The 19,024-nt window shown below is 33.9% G+C and overlaps 3 protein-coding genes across 3 annotated transcripts; 2 read left to right on the top strand and 1 right to left on the bottom strand.

Moving 5' to 3' along the window:
• Window positions 1–1,917: 1,917 nt before the first annotated feature.
• On the top strand, window positions 1,918–4,897 carry LOC112525507 (serine/threonine-protein kinase PCRK1-like). Its single transcript, XM_025135662.1, has 5 exons — window positions 1,918–1,948; window positions 3,107–3,509; window positions 3,685–3,945; window positions 4,029–4,151; window positions 4,364–4,897. The coding sequence occupies exons 2-5, from the start codon at window positions 3,111–3,113 to the stop codon at window positions 4,895–4,897; spliced, it is 1,317 nt and encodes a 438-aa protein (XP_024991430.1). The 5' UTR covers window positions 1,918–1,948; window positions 3,107–3,110.
• Window positions 4,898–7,836: 2,939 nt separating this feature from the next.
• On the top strand, window positions 7,837–9,024 carry LOC112525432 (guanylate kinase 2, chloroplastic/mitochondrial). The gene has a single exon (XM_025135559.1). The coding sequence runs from the start codon at window positions 7,987–7,989 to the stop codon at window positions 8,854–8,856; it is 870 nt and encodes a 289-aa protein (XP_024991327.1). The 5' UTR covers window positions 7,837–7,986; the 3' UTR covers window positions 8,857–9,024.
• Window positions 9,025–10,714: 1,690 nt separating this feature from the next.
• LOC112525461 (amino acid transporter AVT1C) lies at window positions 10,715–17,469 on the bottom strand. The gene is made up of 13 exons (XM_025135595.1): window positions 17,270–17,469; window positions 16,520–16,751; window positions 15,893–16,179; window positions 15,397–15,611; window positions 14,402–14,425; window positions 13,364–13,544; window positions 13,016–13,238; window positions 12,732–12,867; window positions 12,501–12,520; window positions 12,090–12,235; window positions 11,937–11,980; window positions 11,742–11,804; window positions 10,715–10,995 (listed from the first exon to the last, which is right to left on the bottom strand). Exons 2-13 carry the CDS (start codon window positions 16,708–16,710, stop codon window positions 10,903–10,905), a joined length of 1,623 nt encoding a protein of 540 aa, XP_024991363.1. The 5' UTR covers window positions 16,711–16,751; window positions 17,270–17,469; the 3' UTR covers window positions 10,715–10,902.
• Between the last annotated feature and the right edge of the window lie 1,555 nt (window positions 17,470–19,024).

Genomic DNA, 19,024 nt, shown 5'->3' with positions numbered 1-19,024 from the left:
CCCCGTCTTTAATCTAGATTTGGAATGTTCTAGATTAATAGGCTGTTATTTATCTTCTCGATTAGCCGGATTGTAACCGCCATATTATTCCTTTTGTTGGATAAATTTTATTTTTGCTCTGGGCTCTCAGCGATTCGGATTATGAATTTTAGGGGTGTTACAACATCACACTGATCATTGCCATTGATAATCCCTTCAGTGCTTCGACAATTAATACACACTAAAATCATTAATCTTAATGTTAGCCACCCCAAGGTGCATTGCCTATAAACCCTTAAAGGGATTGCGCACCCTTAATCTTCGTATGGTAATTCCATGTTTAAATTAGCTGATATGAACGTGTTCTTCATACTTAACCAATATCATGAATTAACAGAACTCCTTCAATCTTGTGCACAATTAAACAAGATGATTGAATAACATTTATCATCAAATCTCTTCTTACGGTTATCACCTTAACTCTCATTGTCACACGATTATTCCCCTATATATATATATATATATATAAACAAAGAATCGTGTGACAAGGAAAGTTAATGTGAGAAGCTTAAGAGGATCTGGGCCATTGATCACCTTTAATCAAACTCACCTATAAATAGCTTTTGATACATGGATTGATCTGGTGCATCTTATTCTAATATGCATTCAAGAATGAAGTACTTGATAAGTGTTTACCGAATAAATTTCCTCATCAGATGAACATGACAAAAACCAAGAATCTTACTGGGTAAGAACGATGAGAAGAATGAAGAGTCTTACCCAATAAGTGAAGATAATGGCGCTTAACCAGGTAAACGTTTACCCGATAAATTGTTGCATTTGATACGTTTTGATGTACTAAAATCTTACGCATCAAAAATAATAATAGTGTTGACTCGTATCGATGAACACCTCTTGAGTAAGCATTTGAGTAAACAACCCTTAATCACTTACATATCATAATTTATTAAAATTTCGGTTATCTATACTATATTATAAAGCATTTGACAAAAACTCTTAAAACCCATTTTTTATGCGCAAAGTACTGTTTATTAATGCATATTACTTAAAACTCAAGATTACTAGTAGATTGTGCGTAAGTACAACTTATTAAAACTTCATATCTGAATTCATGTAACTAACTGCAGATAAACATAATCAAATACAAGATAAACAACTCATTTTAAATATAAAAAATCTAAAATATAATTTGGATAATCATTGAGTTCTAACAGAATACTTAATTATTATATTTATAAAATTTATATTATTAAACCAAAAATAAATTATATTATTATTAAACTTAAATTAAATTATAATTTATAATTAAAAATAAATAAATTACATAAAAAATAAAACTTTTAAGTAGTTGATTTGATATTAACATTGATATATTTTTTTTTTCAAATTTATATTTTATTCAAAAATAAAATCATTATTGTTTTCTTAAAAACACATAAAATCATATTATAACATCGACACAAACAAATAATATAATAGAACATTAAAATCGAGATATGTCTCACTGCATTGTACGAATACTCTTATAATAATAATAAAAATAGACGAATGAAAATGATTGAAAGTAAAATTAATCATATAAAAGTATTATTCTCGTATTCTTACCATAATTTTTAATTTTTATTTGCATCAAAACTCAACAATCCATATTAATTTTCCTAAGTATATGCAAAAATGAACACGTGTCCACTTCCGTTCAATCTCGCTTTCAAAGACTTTCCCTCCTCATCATCACCTTCATATCCATTTATCTTCATCTCTCTGTTATTTTTTCAGACATAAGTTTGGTAAACTAAATTCCAGCTGCCTACCATACCAATTGCATTCACTTCTCCATTTCTACCTTCTATCTTCTCTCCATTTCCTTCTACATTCACTCTTTTTTTCTCAATATGGATTTGTTTGGAGCGTTGTAGTTCTTCCCCATCTTCAACACAGATTACGACAGGTATTTCCTCTTCTATTTTCTATTTCTTAATGAAATCAAACCTTTCATTGATTGTTGATCACGTTGTTTACTAGGTGTGGATTTACTGTTTTAGTAGAAATTGGTTGTGATCTCACAAATCGCAGATAGGTTTTTGTTGATCTCAGGATCCTAATTTGGGTTTCTCCCCAATTCGTTCGATAGCTTAATTTTGATTACGATTTAGAGTTTTGTCTTCATATGTATTTATTACGATTTTTTTTGTTCTTCACATTTTCAATCTCGATTTTGATATCGTTTTATGATCTTCGAGATTAAATTCGGATCCGGAAGAAAAACCATTAGTTCTTCAATTGCTCGTCAGAGTGAAATAGAAGATGTAAAAATTATTTGTTTTTGTCTTATTCACGAAAATCAGTCATAATGTTTTTGGGATATCCGAACGACAATACAGGCCGTTTACCAAACTCTTACCGGTTAAAGCGCTTTACTTGTCAGATAAGGACCGAGATTCTTAACGAGGAGGAGACATTAAAGGATCAAGAATCTTACTGATAAGCGCTTACCAGGTAAAAGATTATTACCATAATGGCATAATCCATTTTGATGGTCGAAAATATTACACGATAAGGGAAGAAGAGGTGATGAGACTTACCAAGTAAAAACGGCCTCTTAGAACATTATTTTTGAAATAAGATCATTGATTGGTACAATCATCAACGGAAAGGCGAAAGGTCTAATTGTGCAATACATATTTGACTTATTCCGGTGTGACACCGATAATAAGCATTTTTGAGTGTTTGGATAAACAACTTATACCGGTACCAAACCGGTAATAAGGTGTTTTTAAAAAAATTAAACCTTTCTGACTTATAATAAGTTGATAAGTAATTATACAAAAAGTATAGATTCATTGACAACCAAGATGGATACCACGATTCATTATTCAATAACATTTAAAAGTCAGATATGTTTTTCGAATAGAATATTACACATGTGCTTTGTGAGAAACTGTTGACACCCTATCAGAGATTCTTTGCTCATTACTTTTGCTTATTAAATTTGTGATCATCTTAAAGGGCACATAAGCACCTAGTTGTAAATAAACCAATCATTCTTGCAAAACTGGTTCCTTTACAAATGGCTGAGAAATCTTGCTGAACCAACCATCATTTGCAGGCAAATGAAGGGCATGAGATGTTTCTCCTTCTCCCATGGAGACAAAAGCAATGAATCCAAGAACACAAAGTCTGCTCGTTCGTCTCCTTCCATGTCCAATGGTCAATATGAGCGGAAATCAGGCTCCGAATTTACTTCAGTTGATGCCTCTGATGTTAGCACGGAATCCTCCACTAGGATTTCGTTCGCAAGTTTGAGTCAAAGGCCGAGTAGTAACAGTAATAATAATATCAGGGTATTCACATTTGCTGAGCTAAAAACAGCCACAAGAAACTTCAGTCGCGCCCTCATGATTGGAGAAGGCGGTTTTGGATGCGTGTATCGGGCTGTGATACGAAATACAGATGGTTCGGTAAAAAAGATAGATATTGCTGTCAAACAGCTTGGCAGAAGAGGGTTGCAGGTTAGTTCTTTCAGCATTTTATTTTTATTTTCATTCATCCAGTAACCGTGGGTGTCCATGCCAGTTTGCCGGTACCTTATCTAATCTCATTGGCCCTGAAGATAACAAACAGGAAAATCCCCTAAGATGCTCTTTAAGCACGATCCTAAATTTTCCCATTCTAACTGTTTCTCAGGGCCACAAGGAATGGGTTACGGAAGTGAACGTTCTTGGGTTTGTTGACCATCCGAACCTGGTCAAACTTGTCGGTTATTGTGCTGAAGACGATGAAAGAGGGATCCAACGTCTTCTGGTGTATGAATACATGCCAAACAGGAGCGTTCAAGATCATTTATCTAGTAGAGTACGGACACCTCTTCCATGGTCTACACGGCTAAAAATTGCACAGGATGCTGCTCGAGGGTTAACTTACCTCCACGAAGAAATGGAATTTCAGGTACCCCTAAAAACTCGAAAGCAAACTACATTGACATTTTTAATTACGAGATTCGGTGGTTGAAACATTTTGTTATGGTGCAGGTAATCTTTAGAGATTTTAAGTCTTCGAACATTCTGTTGGATGAGAACTGGAACGCGAAGCTTTCAGATTTTGGATTGGCTAGGCTTGGCCCTTCAGAGGGGCTAAGCCATGTCTCGACAGCAGTATGTTACTTTGCTTTTTTCTTTTTGAAGCATTATATATATATAATAGCGAATACTCGCGCACACTCGTGAGGGATGAACCTTGACCTAGGCTCTACCGTTGGGCCATAGACCCATTAGTTTATTTGCTGTATTATCTTGTGGAGTGACCCTAATGTCCCTTTTTGAAGATTTTTTTGTATAACCGGATATATAATTCTTGATTGGAACAGGTAGTTGGAACAGTCGGGTACGCAGCTCCAGAGTACGTTCAAACTGGACGACTCACATCCAAGAGTGATGTATGGAGCTATGGAGTCTTTTTATACGAACTCATCACGGGTAGGAGGCCATTGGATCTTAATAAACCAAAAAACGAGCAAAAGCTATTGGATTGGGTAAGACCACACATCTCTAATGACATGCGAAAATTTCAACTAATTTTGGACCCTCAGTTAGTTGGGAACTATTCCCTCAAGTCCGCGCAAAAGCTAGCTGCTGTGGCTAACAAATGCTTGCTTAGACAACCAAGAATGAGGCCGAAAATGAGCCAGGTGTTGGAAATGGTTAACCAGATTGTTGAAGCGGAAATGGAGAGCCAGGGAAAACCGTTGCGACCGTTTGAGCCGGTCATGACACCGAGCGGTAACGGTTGCGAGAGGTCTATAAGGGAGGGGTTGAAGAGAAGGCTTGTAGATCCTATAATTGGAGAGAACAAATGGTTGGTTTGTTTGACACGGGGTCCTAAACTTGTGACAACTAATTAGACAAAACAAGTGTGGATTATAAGATATAACGTTATTGCTCTTAAATTAATATCACAACTTTATTATATAGAATGGAAATGCAACATATTTATGTATCGAATTGAATTTCGGCAAGAGCTTTTGTAAAACAATCTGCCAACTGTGTACGAGTGGGAACGTAGGAGGCATCCCGAACAAAATGACAATCAATTTTGATATGTTTTGTATGCTCATGAAATACAGGGATTGTTGTGACATGACAAATTTTGACTTAAAGGGTCTGTTTGTTAACAATTTAATAAGCTTATTGGGACTCACAACTTATTTAGTCAACTATACATGATTGTTTGGTAGTGGCTTAATGATATAGAAAGTGACTTATTCCTTAAGCTTTTTAAGGAGAGTTTTATGCAAAAAACCAAGTTTTCTCCAAACATGCCCCTCCTAATTAAAGGACACGTTCATTCCATTTATGATAAACCATATCAAAACAAAAACATTCTCAATCTATACAAACAAATTAATCCATACAAGGCTTAGTGAAAAAGCAACCAAACAACCCCTATGCAACGGAACGGGGTAACATTTGTAAACAATAAGACCAGGAAACAACGATTTCAACTACATAAGCTCAAACGTAATATTAGCCATATAACAATATTCAATCTCGACAAAGGAAGGAGACATTGCGTGTTGCTTCATAGTCTTCCAGGAGATAGGAGACGAATCAAGTGCGATAATCCAACTAGTAAGAGAACAAGAGTGGTTCAAAGGGTAGCCTGGTCCAAGTCACTTGAAAAGTCGGAACAAGCAATGAGGTGCGAACCAGAGTTGGAGCGAAGAAGTATACATCAACTAGGACGATCTTTCAATGAACGACTCATAAAGCAGTTTCTCACTCAGTGATCCGAGTTCCTTTCATAAACTAAGCCAAAGTATGTACCACTCAAGAGAGATCCATACAAGTGATGGTCAAATTGATAAGTTAGGCCAAAAAGCCAACAACTATTGTAATGAATTGTCAAAAAAGATAATTGATTTCATAGATAACGAGATACGATGATCCTGTTCATTGCTCAATAACAAAGCTAGAAGACCCGCCTCAAATAATAAGGTCCAAAGTGGCATAAGAAAACGCTTCAAAACCAAAAAGATATTTCAAAACTGCAAGATCTTTCGCACTAAAACATGAACTCAATTCTTAAGCTTCGTCTATTGTAGAAGAGTCATTACTTAAAATAACAAAATATATATCAAATTAGTTGGTAGGGAAAAACTGCAAAAGAAAATAAAAAAACCCAGGAACACCTTAGTAAGTAGTGACAGACTCAATTTTTTTTCTTCTAGTGGGTGCACCTTTAAGGTGGATCAAAGGATTGTAAAGTCGTCCGATATGTTTTTAGTCGAAAAATTCTTTCGTTTCGAGAGATTTTTTTTTTTACTTTTTTGGTTGATTTCGAGAGGATTTTTCGGTTTTTTGTATTTTCTAATATCAGGGAGCACCCTCAAAGTTTAACAGGTACACTTTTTATTCAAAAAAAAAATCAATTTGCAAAAAATGGTTGAGCGGGTGCAAGGAACCCTGCTTGGACCTTAGTAGACCCACCTTTTTTAGTAACCTTTCATTTGCATGGTATGCATATGTACATACAAATAATTTTTTCGTTATGCATACGTGTATAAAAACCAAAAAACATCTTCAATTGTTTATATATACACATACTATATAGATGAATGATTATTAAGATGTTGTTCGACTTTAATGTTTCGTTTCTTTCTTTGATGTTATAATACAATTTTATGTGGTTTTAAGAAAATGATAATGTTTTTACTTTTGCAAAAAATATACATATGAAGATGTCATAATAATTTTAAAAAAAAATATTGATATTAATATCAAACTAACTATTTAAAATTTCTATTTTTTGTGTATTTTTTTTAATTTAATTTTTCTTACTATAATTTGATTTAGGTTTAATTACGAATTAGGTTTAATAATATAATTTTTTTATAAAGATAGTAATTAAGTATTCTGTTATAAATCAATGATTATCCTAATTTTATTTTAGATATTTTATATTTAAAATGAGATGTTTATCCTGTATTAGATTATGTTTATCTATAGTTAGTTACACGAATTCAAATATGGAGCTTTAATAAGTTGTACTTATGCACAATTTACTTGTAATCTTGAATTTTAAGTATTATGCATCAATAAATAGTACTTTGTGCATAAAAATGGTTTTTAGGAGTTTTTGTCAAATGTTTTATAATATAGTATAGATAAAACATTTAACAAAAACTTTTAAAACCATTCTTTATGCATGAAGTATTGTTTATTAATATATATTACTTAAAATTTAAGAGCACAAATAAATTGTGCGTAAGTACAACTTATTAAAACTCAGTTTTTGAATTCGTATAACTAACTGTAAATAAACATAATCAAATATATGATAAATATCTCATTTTAAATATAAAAAATCTAAAATATAATTATAATAATCATTGAGTTCTAACATAATTATTGTTTTTATAAAAAAAATTATTATTAAACCAAAAATAAATTACTTTACTGTTTGATCTAAATTAAATTATAATAAAAAATTAAACCAAAGAAATTATACAAAAAAGAGAACTTTTGAATAGTTAATTTAATATTAATATTGATATATTTTTTCAAACTTTTATGATTTTCAAATTTATTTTTATTTAAAAATAAAAACAATATCTTTTTTAAAACCACATAAATCGTATTATATCAACATAGATAAAAGATAAAACAAAACATTAAAATAAATATATATTTTGATGCATTGCGAAATTATCCTTCTAGTATTCTTAAAATGAAAATTAAATGTAAGAATGTTTCATGCGTTTGTGAACAAATAAAATATTACAAGTGTCAAACCGTAAACTAAACTGACGAATCCTATCCATGGTTACCCTCCGATGCACAGTTTCTCTCGAGAGCCCCCCGTTTCGCCGTCGTCTTTCTCTGCCCACAGCTTCAATCCAAGATCCTACAATTTTCCAATAAACCCTCTTTCAGCACCCTAAATTCCGAACCCCACTTATATATTCCCGATATAAAACCCCCTTTTGATTCGATGCTAAGTCGAAGGTTTTGTGCATCTATCTCCTATCTCAATCTCAACCCTCTTCTTTTTACCAAAAAACCTACAAATCCTCTCCTCGTAATCAACCAATTCCCTTCACGAATCCCAAATTCTCAAACCCCCAAGTTAATTTCTGGTATGGGCGAATCCCGGAGACTCGCCGCCGTCCCAATTCCGTCGGTGGAAACCGCCGACCGGACCGAGTTGTATCGCGCCCTGGAAACATCTGTGGGTTCATCATTCAGTTCAGAGCCATTGGCTCCAAAGCCAAGGCCTTTGATCATAGTGATTAGTGGTCCTAGTGGTGTGGGCAAAGACTGTTTGATAAAAAGACTGAGAGAAGTTAGGGAAAGCATTCACTTTGTTGTGACAGCCACAAGTAGGCCAATGAGGGCAGGTGAAGTGAATGGGAAAGATTACTTTTTTATGAGTAAAGAAGAGTTTTTAGGAATGGTGGAAAATGATGAGCTTTTAGAGTATGCATTGGTGTATGGAGATTACAAAGGGATACCAAAACAACAGATTAGAGATTATATGGCAAAAGGGTATGATATTGTGTTGAGAGTAGATATACAGGGTGCAGCTACATTGAGAAAGATTCTTGGGGATTCTGCGGTTTTCGTGTTTCTTGTGGCGGAGAGCGAGAGCGAGTTGGTGATGAGGCTGATTGATCGGAAAACGGAGAGTAAGGAGGCGTTGTTGGTGAGGGTTGCCACAGCTAGAGAAGAGTTGAAGCAGATGAAGAATTTCGATTATGTGGTTGTGAATGCTGAAGGGAAGTTAGAGAGTTGTGTTAAGACGATGGAATCGATCATAGATGCAGAGAAAGCTAAAGTTTCGCAAAGGAGAGCGATGGTTTAGTCGGGATGGTAATGTATGTTTTTTGCAGCTTTTATTCACATATGATGTTTGGTTGATTAGTTAAGCGAATGCTTGTTGAAAGTTTGATGCAAAATTTGGTTCTTTTTACGTGTTCAATTGATTCTAAATCGTAGAAAAAGCCATGGATTGTGTCTTGCTTTCTGAACATCACTAGTTTACCGTATTATCTTTCAAGTTTCAATTATTTATTTAGCTCTAGTAGAGTTGTTAACTATATAGAAGAGAGAGAGAGTCGGGTTCATACGAGAACGGTAACTAAATAAGAGAATAAGAAAACGATCGAATCACATGTGATTTTACACAAAGATCATGTGTAAAATCACATGTGATTTATGCGACTTTGGCTGCAACTCGCATCGCCCCCGCACCTTTATGTTGACCGTTAGTGTAAAATCACATGTGATTTGGCCGTTTTCGTGTTCTTTTATCTAGCTACTGTTCTCGTTTGGACCTCCCCCTCTCTCTATATATAGAGTGAACTTCATACGAGAACGGTATCCAGACAAGATAATAAGAAAACGGTTGAATCACATGTGATTTTACACTAAAATCGCTTGTGATTAAAATCACTTGTGATTTGACCTAATGTCACAAGCCATGTTGCCCGCACACCCTTGTATTGACCGTTACTGTAAAATCACATGTAATCTTGCATGTGACTAACTGTTTTCGTGTTATCTTATTTGGTTATTGTTCTCGTTTGAACCCTCCTCTCTCTCTCTCTACACACACAGGTAAGGTTACTTCTTGAGGACTGGTAGGTTATGGTTTTTGTGTCACAGAATCGGTCTCTTTGTGTGTTTGGCATGCATACAGGACCTGACTGAACGGGCGAGATTGGTGTAGACAGTTGAAAGAATTGTGGAAGATAATAGGGTTTTAATTAGACACCGGTAGTGTAGTAATTTACCAAGCTTGTCCAATTTCCCTATCTCTGTTTCACCTATTTTGTGACCCTATTGTTGCACCAAATGTGGGTCTAACAAATCTTTGTTCTGTCGTATCCTGTATAGTTCATGCGTTCATGCGCTCCGCCTTTTCCTTTTCTGGTGTTGCACTTTTTTTGGGACATCAATGCATAGTCAGACATGGTATCAAAGTTAAATTTTGTTGGAGCTAATTTGGATTTCAGACATAGATAGAGTTGGGATGTGGCCATTTCTCTCAAGATGTCAAAACTGAATTGAGTTTGCCACAAATAATATCTACTTGTAAGATTCAACACTATCACTTACTTTGTCGATAAAATTGTAGTCTATCAAAACGACACCATATGCAACAATTTACCAGTAAGCGCTAACCAGGTAAGAGTCGTCATCCTCACTTACCGGGTAAGACTCTCAGTCCTTGCCATCTCACTTACTAGGTAAGACTAAGAGCGAGGTAAGGACCAAAAGTCTTATCCGGTAAGTGAGGGCGGCAACTCTTACCACGGTTAGTGCTTACCAGGTAAATTGTTGCATACAATGCCGTTTTTGTTCACTAAAATCCTACGCAGGAAGTAAATGATAGTGTTGAATTTTACCGGAAACACTTACCAGGTAAGTGTTTGGTAAACGCCCCCTTAGTCCTTGCCATTGCCTTACCAGATAAGATTCTCGATCTTTTCCATGTTCATCTGGTAAGGTAATGTGATTTGGGACATACGTTCGATAAACGACCCCCAAAGTATCAATATCCGTTTCATAAGTTTTTAACGAGATTCATTTAAGAGAATCATCCTCTCTGTGTAAATCTTACCTCCAGATCATACTTCTAAGTGGGATATACTGTCTATGATTGGTTTCATTTTATTTGAATCTTGATGTGATATAGTTTACCTTGGAGTAAAAACTATGATCTAGAACATGCATATTGGATAATTGTCATTGAATTTTTATACAACTATCATGTATAGATCCAATTCAACCAAGTAGTAGCATTCTGAAGTACCCCATATTCTTGAATAAAACTATATACTGTCTATTTTGATAACTTGTTGACACAGAATGTCATACGAGTTCGAATTTGAGTACCAACACATGATCATAGCTGCTGAATGATTTCAGATAAGGCTCCGTAGGTTCCAAACGCTAATGAGACGAAGCCAATTGCAATGATTAATACGCAGAGCGATCCCTACCAACCAAAACAAAAATGGATGAGTAAGAGAAGAACAAAGAGACGGTACCACACATGCTTCCGTTATAATGCTTTCTTGGGGTGTGGATTGTGGGATATGTGGAATCATCAAATTACTTTTCAAAAGAGCTTTTGAGGATATATGAGAGGTTCCAACACATAACAAAGTAGAAAGGTACAAGTCTAGTCGATGTGAGATTTTTAACACTCCCCCTCCAACAGAGGCTAGACGGACACATATGTAGAGCAATAGTTAATCATTAACTATATATAACTAAAAATAAAAAGATATGTAATAAAAATAGGATTCCTAGTGTCAAAACCCTCGAAAGTAGAAACAAAAATAAATAGGAACATAGTTCCGACCCCGACCATGATACCATGTGGGATATGTGGAACCCCAGATTACTTTCCAAAAGAGTTCTTTAGAGAAGGGAGGTTCAAACATGTATTGAAGTAGAAAGGTCCAAGTTTAGTGAACGTGGGACTCTACTAGCAACGCATCATTCATTGGAACTGTTAGTTCGAACTTGTTACTTACACTTGGGCTCCATTTCTTTGGTTAATGTATCTTGATTTCTCATTTCTATTTTGTGGGTTTCTATTTTTTCACCAATCCTTACATAATGGAAAGGAATCTCACAAATGAAAATGACCATAAAACTGGTGGACTACCCTTGAAGTTCGACATATGATATAGCATGTTCCTTTTTATGACATGTTAAGGTTGAGAGATGTGATACCTGAAGGCGAGTTACGTTTCCCCTAACTATCCGCAAAAAGCAAGCACAAGGAAATATCAAGGACTGGAACAACAAAAGCCAGGTTAGTTTTTATGGTCATCCAATGTGTAAATACTAAACACATTCCATATGGTCTTTAGTTGTTTGTTCTAGGAAGGGCAAAAGCAACATTTGACATTATAAATAAAAACTCACCACAAGCATTGTCAGTAAAGATCCGATTAGCGACATCACCAGACCTGTGAAAGAAATAAAAGATTGTGAATGGTGCGCATGACATGTCCAACAATGAAACCAGTAGGACCAAAAATAAAAAAAATTGTGTCAATACGTAATCGGATGACTTACCAAAGAAGGGGACGGAGAGGGCCACAAGTAAAGTAGAGATAACCAACGCCGTTCTAATGAGGATGGAATACAAGTGAGACATGGAAGTATTTGATGGTATCAATTCCTCCAGACTCAAAGCAACTGGGGATATGGTTAAAGCATATGTGATTCTTGTTAAGCGACTACAATCACATCAAAACTGTAGGATGGTTTTAGGATCATGGTTCCACTTAACATTAGATCGGTGCAAATAAAGAGACAAAGTTCCCACACCAAACCAAACAAATCCAGTATATTCCACCTAGTTTGGGGAAGTGGGATGTAAGTAGATATAGCCTCTACTCTCAAAAAAGTAGAGACAGTGATTTTTCTTAAAAAAGAATCAAAGGGTTTTAAGAGGCTGGATGATCACTTGAAGCAAAAGGATATTTGGTAAATGGACTGATTACCTACAAAAAGGAAAAAATTGACATAGATTAGTACAAAGAAATTTCGGAACTAATGTACATACAAACTTTAGCACATTAAGCAGATGAAATCACCTAGGCCATGCCAGGTTTAGCAAATGTGTGGATATAGACTTAAAGTAAGAAAGATGTTTGTTTATCATACTGACTCTCAGTAACTTATAAACTTAATTATTTATTTTAATTGGCGTACCGTAGCCCAGACAGCAATTTTCGAGGCCAGCAATTTTGTCGGCAGGTTGAGAGTGAATTGTGATTCTGTTGATTCTCCGAACATCATGTATCCCATTATGGCAACTCCACCGTAAAGAGAAGTACATATTGCAAAGCTTTAAAAAGAATGAAGTTTAAAAACATAGAACTACACAAGTTACACAAATGCTAGCAATGCTGGATGAATGACACAACAAAAGACTCCTACTGAGAAAGAAGTCCTTATTTGGTTTCGAGTATCGAGTGGTGCAAAAGTGTGCTTACCTGGCTAAGAGGACTAGAGGATATTGGCTTCGTTTTTCCATGGACATATAGATGTTAGGAAGAACTGCGTGTCCTGCATAACAATATCCATATATCCCAATAGACACAGGCAAAGTGGAGAGGTTTAATGTCGTCGTGCTTTCAGTCTGAAAGCCAACATCATCCACCAAACCAACCCAAAACAAGCAAATGACCAATATGATGGTTACAAAAACTCCGCCAGCTGGAAACAAAGCATATATACCATAGTTAGAACTCAAAAAGTTGATAAGTTATTATATATATATATATATATATATATATGTATGTATGTATATAAATATACAACAATGATCTTTCTGCACCAACCAGAGATGTAACTGAGAACACTCAAGTTACGAAGCCAAACAGTAGGAAGCACAGCAAGAGTGATCACAATTGCAAACAAATATTGTGGACTCAGTTGATATTCTCCGAAACTTAAATGTGCATTTGGGAACAAAGAAGATAGGTTATCACTCTCCAAGATTATTAATTCAACACACGCTGCCTGCAGTGGAGGAAATGTGGAGATCAAATTAAAATCAAATTCAAGGTCAAGTGACCAGAAATTAAGATAGCTTCTAGGATATAGGACACAGATAAAGTGTGATATAGATTGGTTATAGACCCCAAGAATATCGTTGTATTATACTATAAGATTGACACAATAATGTTGTTACCAGATCAGTCTTTTGATAATATTTGAGACAATATTGTATTTTACTATAGAAAATCAAAGTTCAGTTTTCTAGCTAGATTGCATTTTATGTTAAGTAGATAAAGCTAGTAATGAACCAATCATAAACAGAAATGAGCAAGGTGATAGAAATATTGCTTAGTACATCAGAATTTTACGTTTCATAAGGAAAAACAAGCAGCAATTAAAGAATCCATTTTATGGAGAAGAGGAGACTTATGTGGGAATATGTTATGTTTTAGAGGACAAAGGTAAAGAGGACTTTTAACTCGTTACTACAACAAAACTAGGATTTCGTTGCACAAATTTGCATAAAGGTAGAAATGATAGTGTTAATTGATTTATTTGCTATGCTTTTGCATTGCAAACCACCATAGTTACACAGTTTGCTTATTAGTGACACTTCAGTAGTGCTGCATGCCAACATCTCCGTGATGAATTACATCTCATCAGGTACATGACCTTAGGAACAGACCACACACCAATTATCGGAATTGGGGATTTGAATCCTGCCATAACTTCAATGGGAATATTATGGAAGGTAGCTCCACACAATTTATGTTTGCTCTACTAATTTTGTGTGACAAATAAATTTGAGCATGTGGACCTGATATGACTTTAAGCAACTATCAAGATTTAAATGCATCAGCTGTGTTGGATATACTTACATACAACTCCACATACAGAATTATCTGCAGGAAAACAGAAAACAAGAGAAAAGAATATTGATCAGCATCAGTCATACTGTTAACTCCCATCAATGTAAATGTAATCCTTTTCTTTTTCAACAGCTTTAGTTTTGTTAAGAAAATGTAAAAAAGAAACTGTCAAAACGTTCTACAACATCATTTGGTCATAACTAAAAATACAATAGGACTTAGCGACAACTTAATAAAGTAAACTATTCCAGCAAAGTAATTGAGAATTATGTAACTTAGGTTATGAAGGTGAATGTCTGTTACTCTTGAAAAAGTTAGGGGCCATTTACCAAACACTTACCCGGTAAGTGCTTACGGGTAAAATTTAACACTATTATTTACTTGGCGGGTAAGATTTTAGTCCACGAAAACGACATCATATGCAACAATTTACCCGGGAAGCGCTTACCGTGGTAAGAGTCGTCGCCCTCACTTACCGGGTAAGACTCTTGGTCTTTGTCTCGATTTTTGTTCCTTACCATATTCATCCGGTGAGATAATGTTACTTGGTAAGCGTTTGGTAAACAGCCCCTAATATTGTTTCTTTAACCTTGAGATTTATATTGATAACGATTATAGACCTTTAGACAAGCTTAGAAAACAACTTTTGTAAAGCTACAAAAAAGACATGATGGATCAGGAGAACAATGAAGAACAAGGAAAAATAATCCAAGGACCAAGGGTTGTTTGGTTCAGTTTGAGGGATGAAAATGTGAATGAAAATGAGAATAAATTTTCATTTCCCCAAATTGACATGGAAAGAAAATTTGGGCAATGTGGGGACCCATTATCTTATGTAAAACCAAACATTTTTTTTATTTCGAGTTCCATTAATTACTGCTTAATACGTCAAACCAATCAATTATATAAATAATCAATTGAGCAATATCTTTTATATATTCTCTTAAAGCGTTCAAACTTGAATAAAATGCAAACTACAATATTCAGACGTTAATCAAACTTACAGCGATGAATAGGCGTCCGACTATGCCAAAGGCGGCCTCACCAATATCTGGGTAAGTCTTAAGGCCCGGCTGACTATCCAAGCAGTAGCGGAGGAGGATGCCCGTGTAGTATGCAAGAACACAAAAGATAAACAATATCGACAGCCCAACCCATCCTCCTTCTTTGACTGCATAAGGAGTAGAAAGAAGTGCCACTCCACAAAGAAGATTAACGCCTACAAGAAATCATCATGCATGGGTAGAAAGTTATGATGAATGTACGATGACAGATAAACGAAGATTCAAATTCACTTCTGCAATGGAAAATTACCAACATATTTGAACAATATCATTCACCATTGGTGTGGATATTTCTCAAAGGTGGTTTAATATATTTGCTAATAACGTCATTTCCACTCTCACACTAAATTATTCACCATTATCTTATATTATATCATGTTGACAATATGATGAAGTTTTCAAATAAATGATGTGCATGTAGCACAAATATACATACCATTAACCACAGATTGGCCAAATGAACTTTGTCTAATTTGTGATTTATGATATTGTGATAACTTCTTGGCAGAAGATGTCTGATGACGGTGAAGTGAATGATCAGAACTATGACGTTCTTGTGGTTGCTGGTTGTCATCTCCAGGAAAAAGGAGAGGTTTGCCAAAACTTGTGTGCCTCCTTTTAGGTGATGAGGAAATGAATGAACTCCCTAATGATGGAAAACTAGGAGACGCCAGAAAGTTTAAATTCGGAGATGCTACATTACTGTAAAGATCCATCGACTTCCTGAAACATCATATCAAGAAAAGAAATTAGCCACAAGCACGTAATTCTTTCTAATGAAATTGTACATTTCAATTATGTCCATCTCTAATGTGTTCCATTAGAAATTCTTCTTATTGAACTGTTTTTAACCAACAATAAAACATATATGCTTGACATGAAAATATTTGATCGTTAAGTTATTAAATAGCTCAAAAAGTCATCCAGTTTTGAAGAGAAAAACAAATAAAGGATCAAATTCTCAAAATAGAAACCATATAAATTTTCATCAACGATTCAGGAGTTAACCCACATACAAGCCATAGGGATAATAGTTTAGTGACCAAAAGGGGACGGGGTGTACCTGTAACTTTGAGGCCATGCTGTGTCCAGAGAATTAGGTTTGTCATCCTCCGCATAATCTGAAATATCACAATCCTTCCCATCATCTTCATCTCCATCTAAATCCTTATCTTCATCTCCATCGAAATCTTTACCTTCATCCTCATTTTCACTCTCAGCAAAAAAGATGTAATCAGTTTCAGAATTCGTCATTCCCTCTCAATCTTCAAGCCTTCTCTCCAACTCTTCAAAACCTGAAGATCAGAAAAATCGTAATCTCTCAAGATAAACTTTAAATTACATATTCAGATGATATTTTGTCTTAAACTATAGTAGCCATGTAAAATTTTAAAACTATTTCATGAAGAAACCACCAGCTATGCATGTTAAACACAGCAATATAAATGGTTCAGACGCTAAATTAGCAATGTACAAGTACACAAGATACTCTAAACTTAAAACAATATATCATCCTGGAAAAAAAATACGATCAACAGCAGAATGACATCCAAAAATGACTTCAATTATCCGACACTTGGTCATTTCACAGGTTGTAACACCAATTTTCAAATCGTAAATCAAAATTAAGGCAATTTCACAGCGTTTTAACAGCAATCAACAACGGAATGACGTGCAAAACAACAAGGATTATCCGACCAGGAATCAATAAAGAAATTTCACAGGGTTTTAATGCGAATTTCTTAATTCAAATCGTAAATTCTAAGCTCAAGCGGAAATGCGACAACATATTGTTGCGAATGCAGATACATACCGTGTTTTGGATGTGTTGAAATCAAGTATGAGCTGTTGCAGCAGTTACTCCAAAACTTCTGATAATTTTCAAATGGATTGCAACAACTCCACGGGTTTGTAGACAAAAAGCCTCTATGAGATCTGAACGAAAAGAGGGAATGCTGTTATCGATGCGAAGATTTCTGAAACAGAGCATCTCAGCAGAGGGAGCATGCTCTGGTTCTCCTATTATAGCGGCTGCCGCCAACCTAATAACGATAAAAAATATATAATAAACTAAGCTGGAACAAATTTATATTTTGATTGGCTAAAAATCTACGATATACAGATATCCGTCTGTTACAACATCTCTATTTTTCATTTTATAAAAAATGTATAATCTATTTTTAATTTTGCTAAACAAATCTATACTATAATATAAAACATTTGACATAAACTCTTAAAAACCATTTTTTATACATGAAATACTGTTTATTGATGTATATTACTTAAAATACAAGATTACAAGTAAATTGTACGCAAATACAACTAATTAAAGCTTTATGTATGGATTCGTGTAACTAAGTGCATATAAACATAATCGGATAGATGATAAATATCTCATTTAAATATAAAAAATCTAAATTATAATTAAGATAATTATTGACTTCTAACAAAATACTTGATTATTATCTTTATAAAAATTATATTATGAAACCAAAAATAAAAAAATGAATTAAAGAAATACATAAAAAACGAGAAATTTTAAATAGTTAGTTTGGTATTAATATCAATGTTTTTTTTTCAATTTTTGATGATATCTTCATATTTATATTTTATTCAAAAATAAAAACATCATCGTTTTCTTAAAACCAGATAAAATCGTATTATAACATCAACTGAGACAAAAAAAAGAAATAAAAACGAAACATTCAAATCGAGATATATCTCACTACATTGTGCTAGTACCATTCTAATTCTTTATAAAAAAAATACAAGAAAACTCTAAATTTTAAGCATCTTTAACAGATATTCTATAATTTTTTTTAAACAAAAAATCAAAAGTCAAAATCTCTTAATTTTTTATATTTAGCTTCAATAGATTTTATATTTTAAAGAAGTACCTCATCAACTATGTCACTAAAATATATTATATAATTTTATTGTCTCAATACATTTTCAAAAGAGCAAACTACGATTTTAGTCCCCGTGGTTTGAGAAAGAATATGATTTTCATCCCTGTGGTTTTAAAATTTCGATTTTTATACTTGTGGTTGTAATTTGTTGCGGTTTTTGTCGCATAGTTTGTAATTTATTGTTATTCTCGTACCTAAGATTAAATCTATTAAAATCTTTCTATTAACTTAAGGGTGTGTTTGTCTTTCTGGTTCTTTTTTTGTTTGGTATTTTAGTCGTTTTGATCTAATCAAATTATATATTTTTTGATAAAAGAATTAATAAATTAAAAAATATATTATTTTATTATTGTTTATGATAAAATAGTTAAATATTTTTCATACAATTCGTTGTTTCATATTTTTGATTATTATAATTTTAGTTTTTTATTATTTCGGTTTTCGTCACTAACGTCATTCAATTGGTCAAAATGATTAAGAGGCTCTGTATAATTTAATGTAGAAAAAAAATTGTTGTTTGGTAAATGAAGAAAATAAACTACTCCTATTGTTGAATTTGTTCCTATGATATCTTTTCTTTTTCATCATTTGAAGGAAGTTTATAAATATAATTAACAATTGACTACTTTTTTTTTTGATTAACCTGGATATCCAATCCG

Source organism: Cynara cardunculus (genome assembly GCF_001531365.2).
Source record: "Cynara cardunculus var. scolymus isolate 2C chromosome LG 13, CcrdV1, whole genome shotgun sequence".
NCBI classification, from domain to species: Eukaryota; Viridiplantae; Streptophyta; class Magnoliopsida; order Asterales; family Asteraceae; genus Cynara; species Cynara cardunculus.
The sequence above is the reverse complement of the archived record's forward strand: the minus strand, read 5'-3'. Positions and strand labels throughout refer to the sequence as shown.

What these genes read in the sequence shown, in the direction of transcription:
- LOC112525507 (XM_025135662.1), top strand. Translation starts at nt 3,111, where the DNA reads ATGAAGGGCATGAGATGTTTCTCCTTCTCCCATGGAGACAAAAGCAAT. An exon ending in TTGGCAGAAGAGGGTTGCAG is followed by an intron (nt 3,510 to 3,684) that starts GTTAGTTCTTTC and finishes ACTGTTTCTCAG; the next exon opens with GGCCACAAGGAATGGGTTAC. An exon ending in TAAGCCATGTCTCGACAGCA is followed by an intron (nt 4,152 to 4,363) that starts GTATGTTACTTT and finishes TGATTGGAACAG; the next exon opens with GTAGTTGGAACAGTCGGGTA.
- LOC112525432 (XM_025135559.1), top strand. Translation starts at nt 7,987, where the DNA reads ATGCTAAGTCGAAGGTTTTGTGCATCTATCTCCTATCTCAATCTCAAC.
- LOC112525461 (XM_025135595.1), bottom strand. Translation starts at nt 16,710, where the DNA reads ATGACGAATTCTGAAACTGATTACATCTTTTTTGCTGAGAGTGAAAAT. An exon ending in TGGCCAATCTGTGGTTAATG is followed by an intron (nt 15,612 to 15,892) that starts GTATGTATATTT and finishes GATTTCTTGTAG; the next exon opens with GCGTTAATCTTCTTTGTGGA. An exon ending in AAATTGCTGTCTGGGCTACG is followed by an intron (nt 12,521 to 12,731) that starts GTACGCCAATTA and finishes TCCTTTTTGTAG; the next exon opens with GTAATCAGTCCATTTACCAA.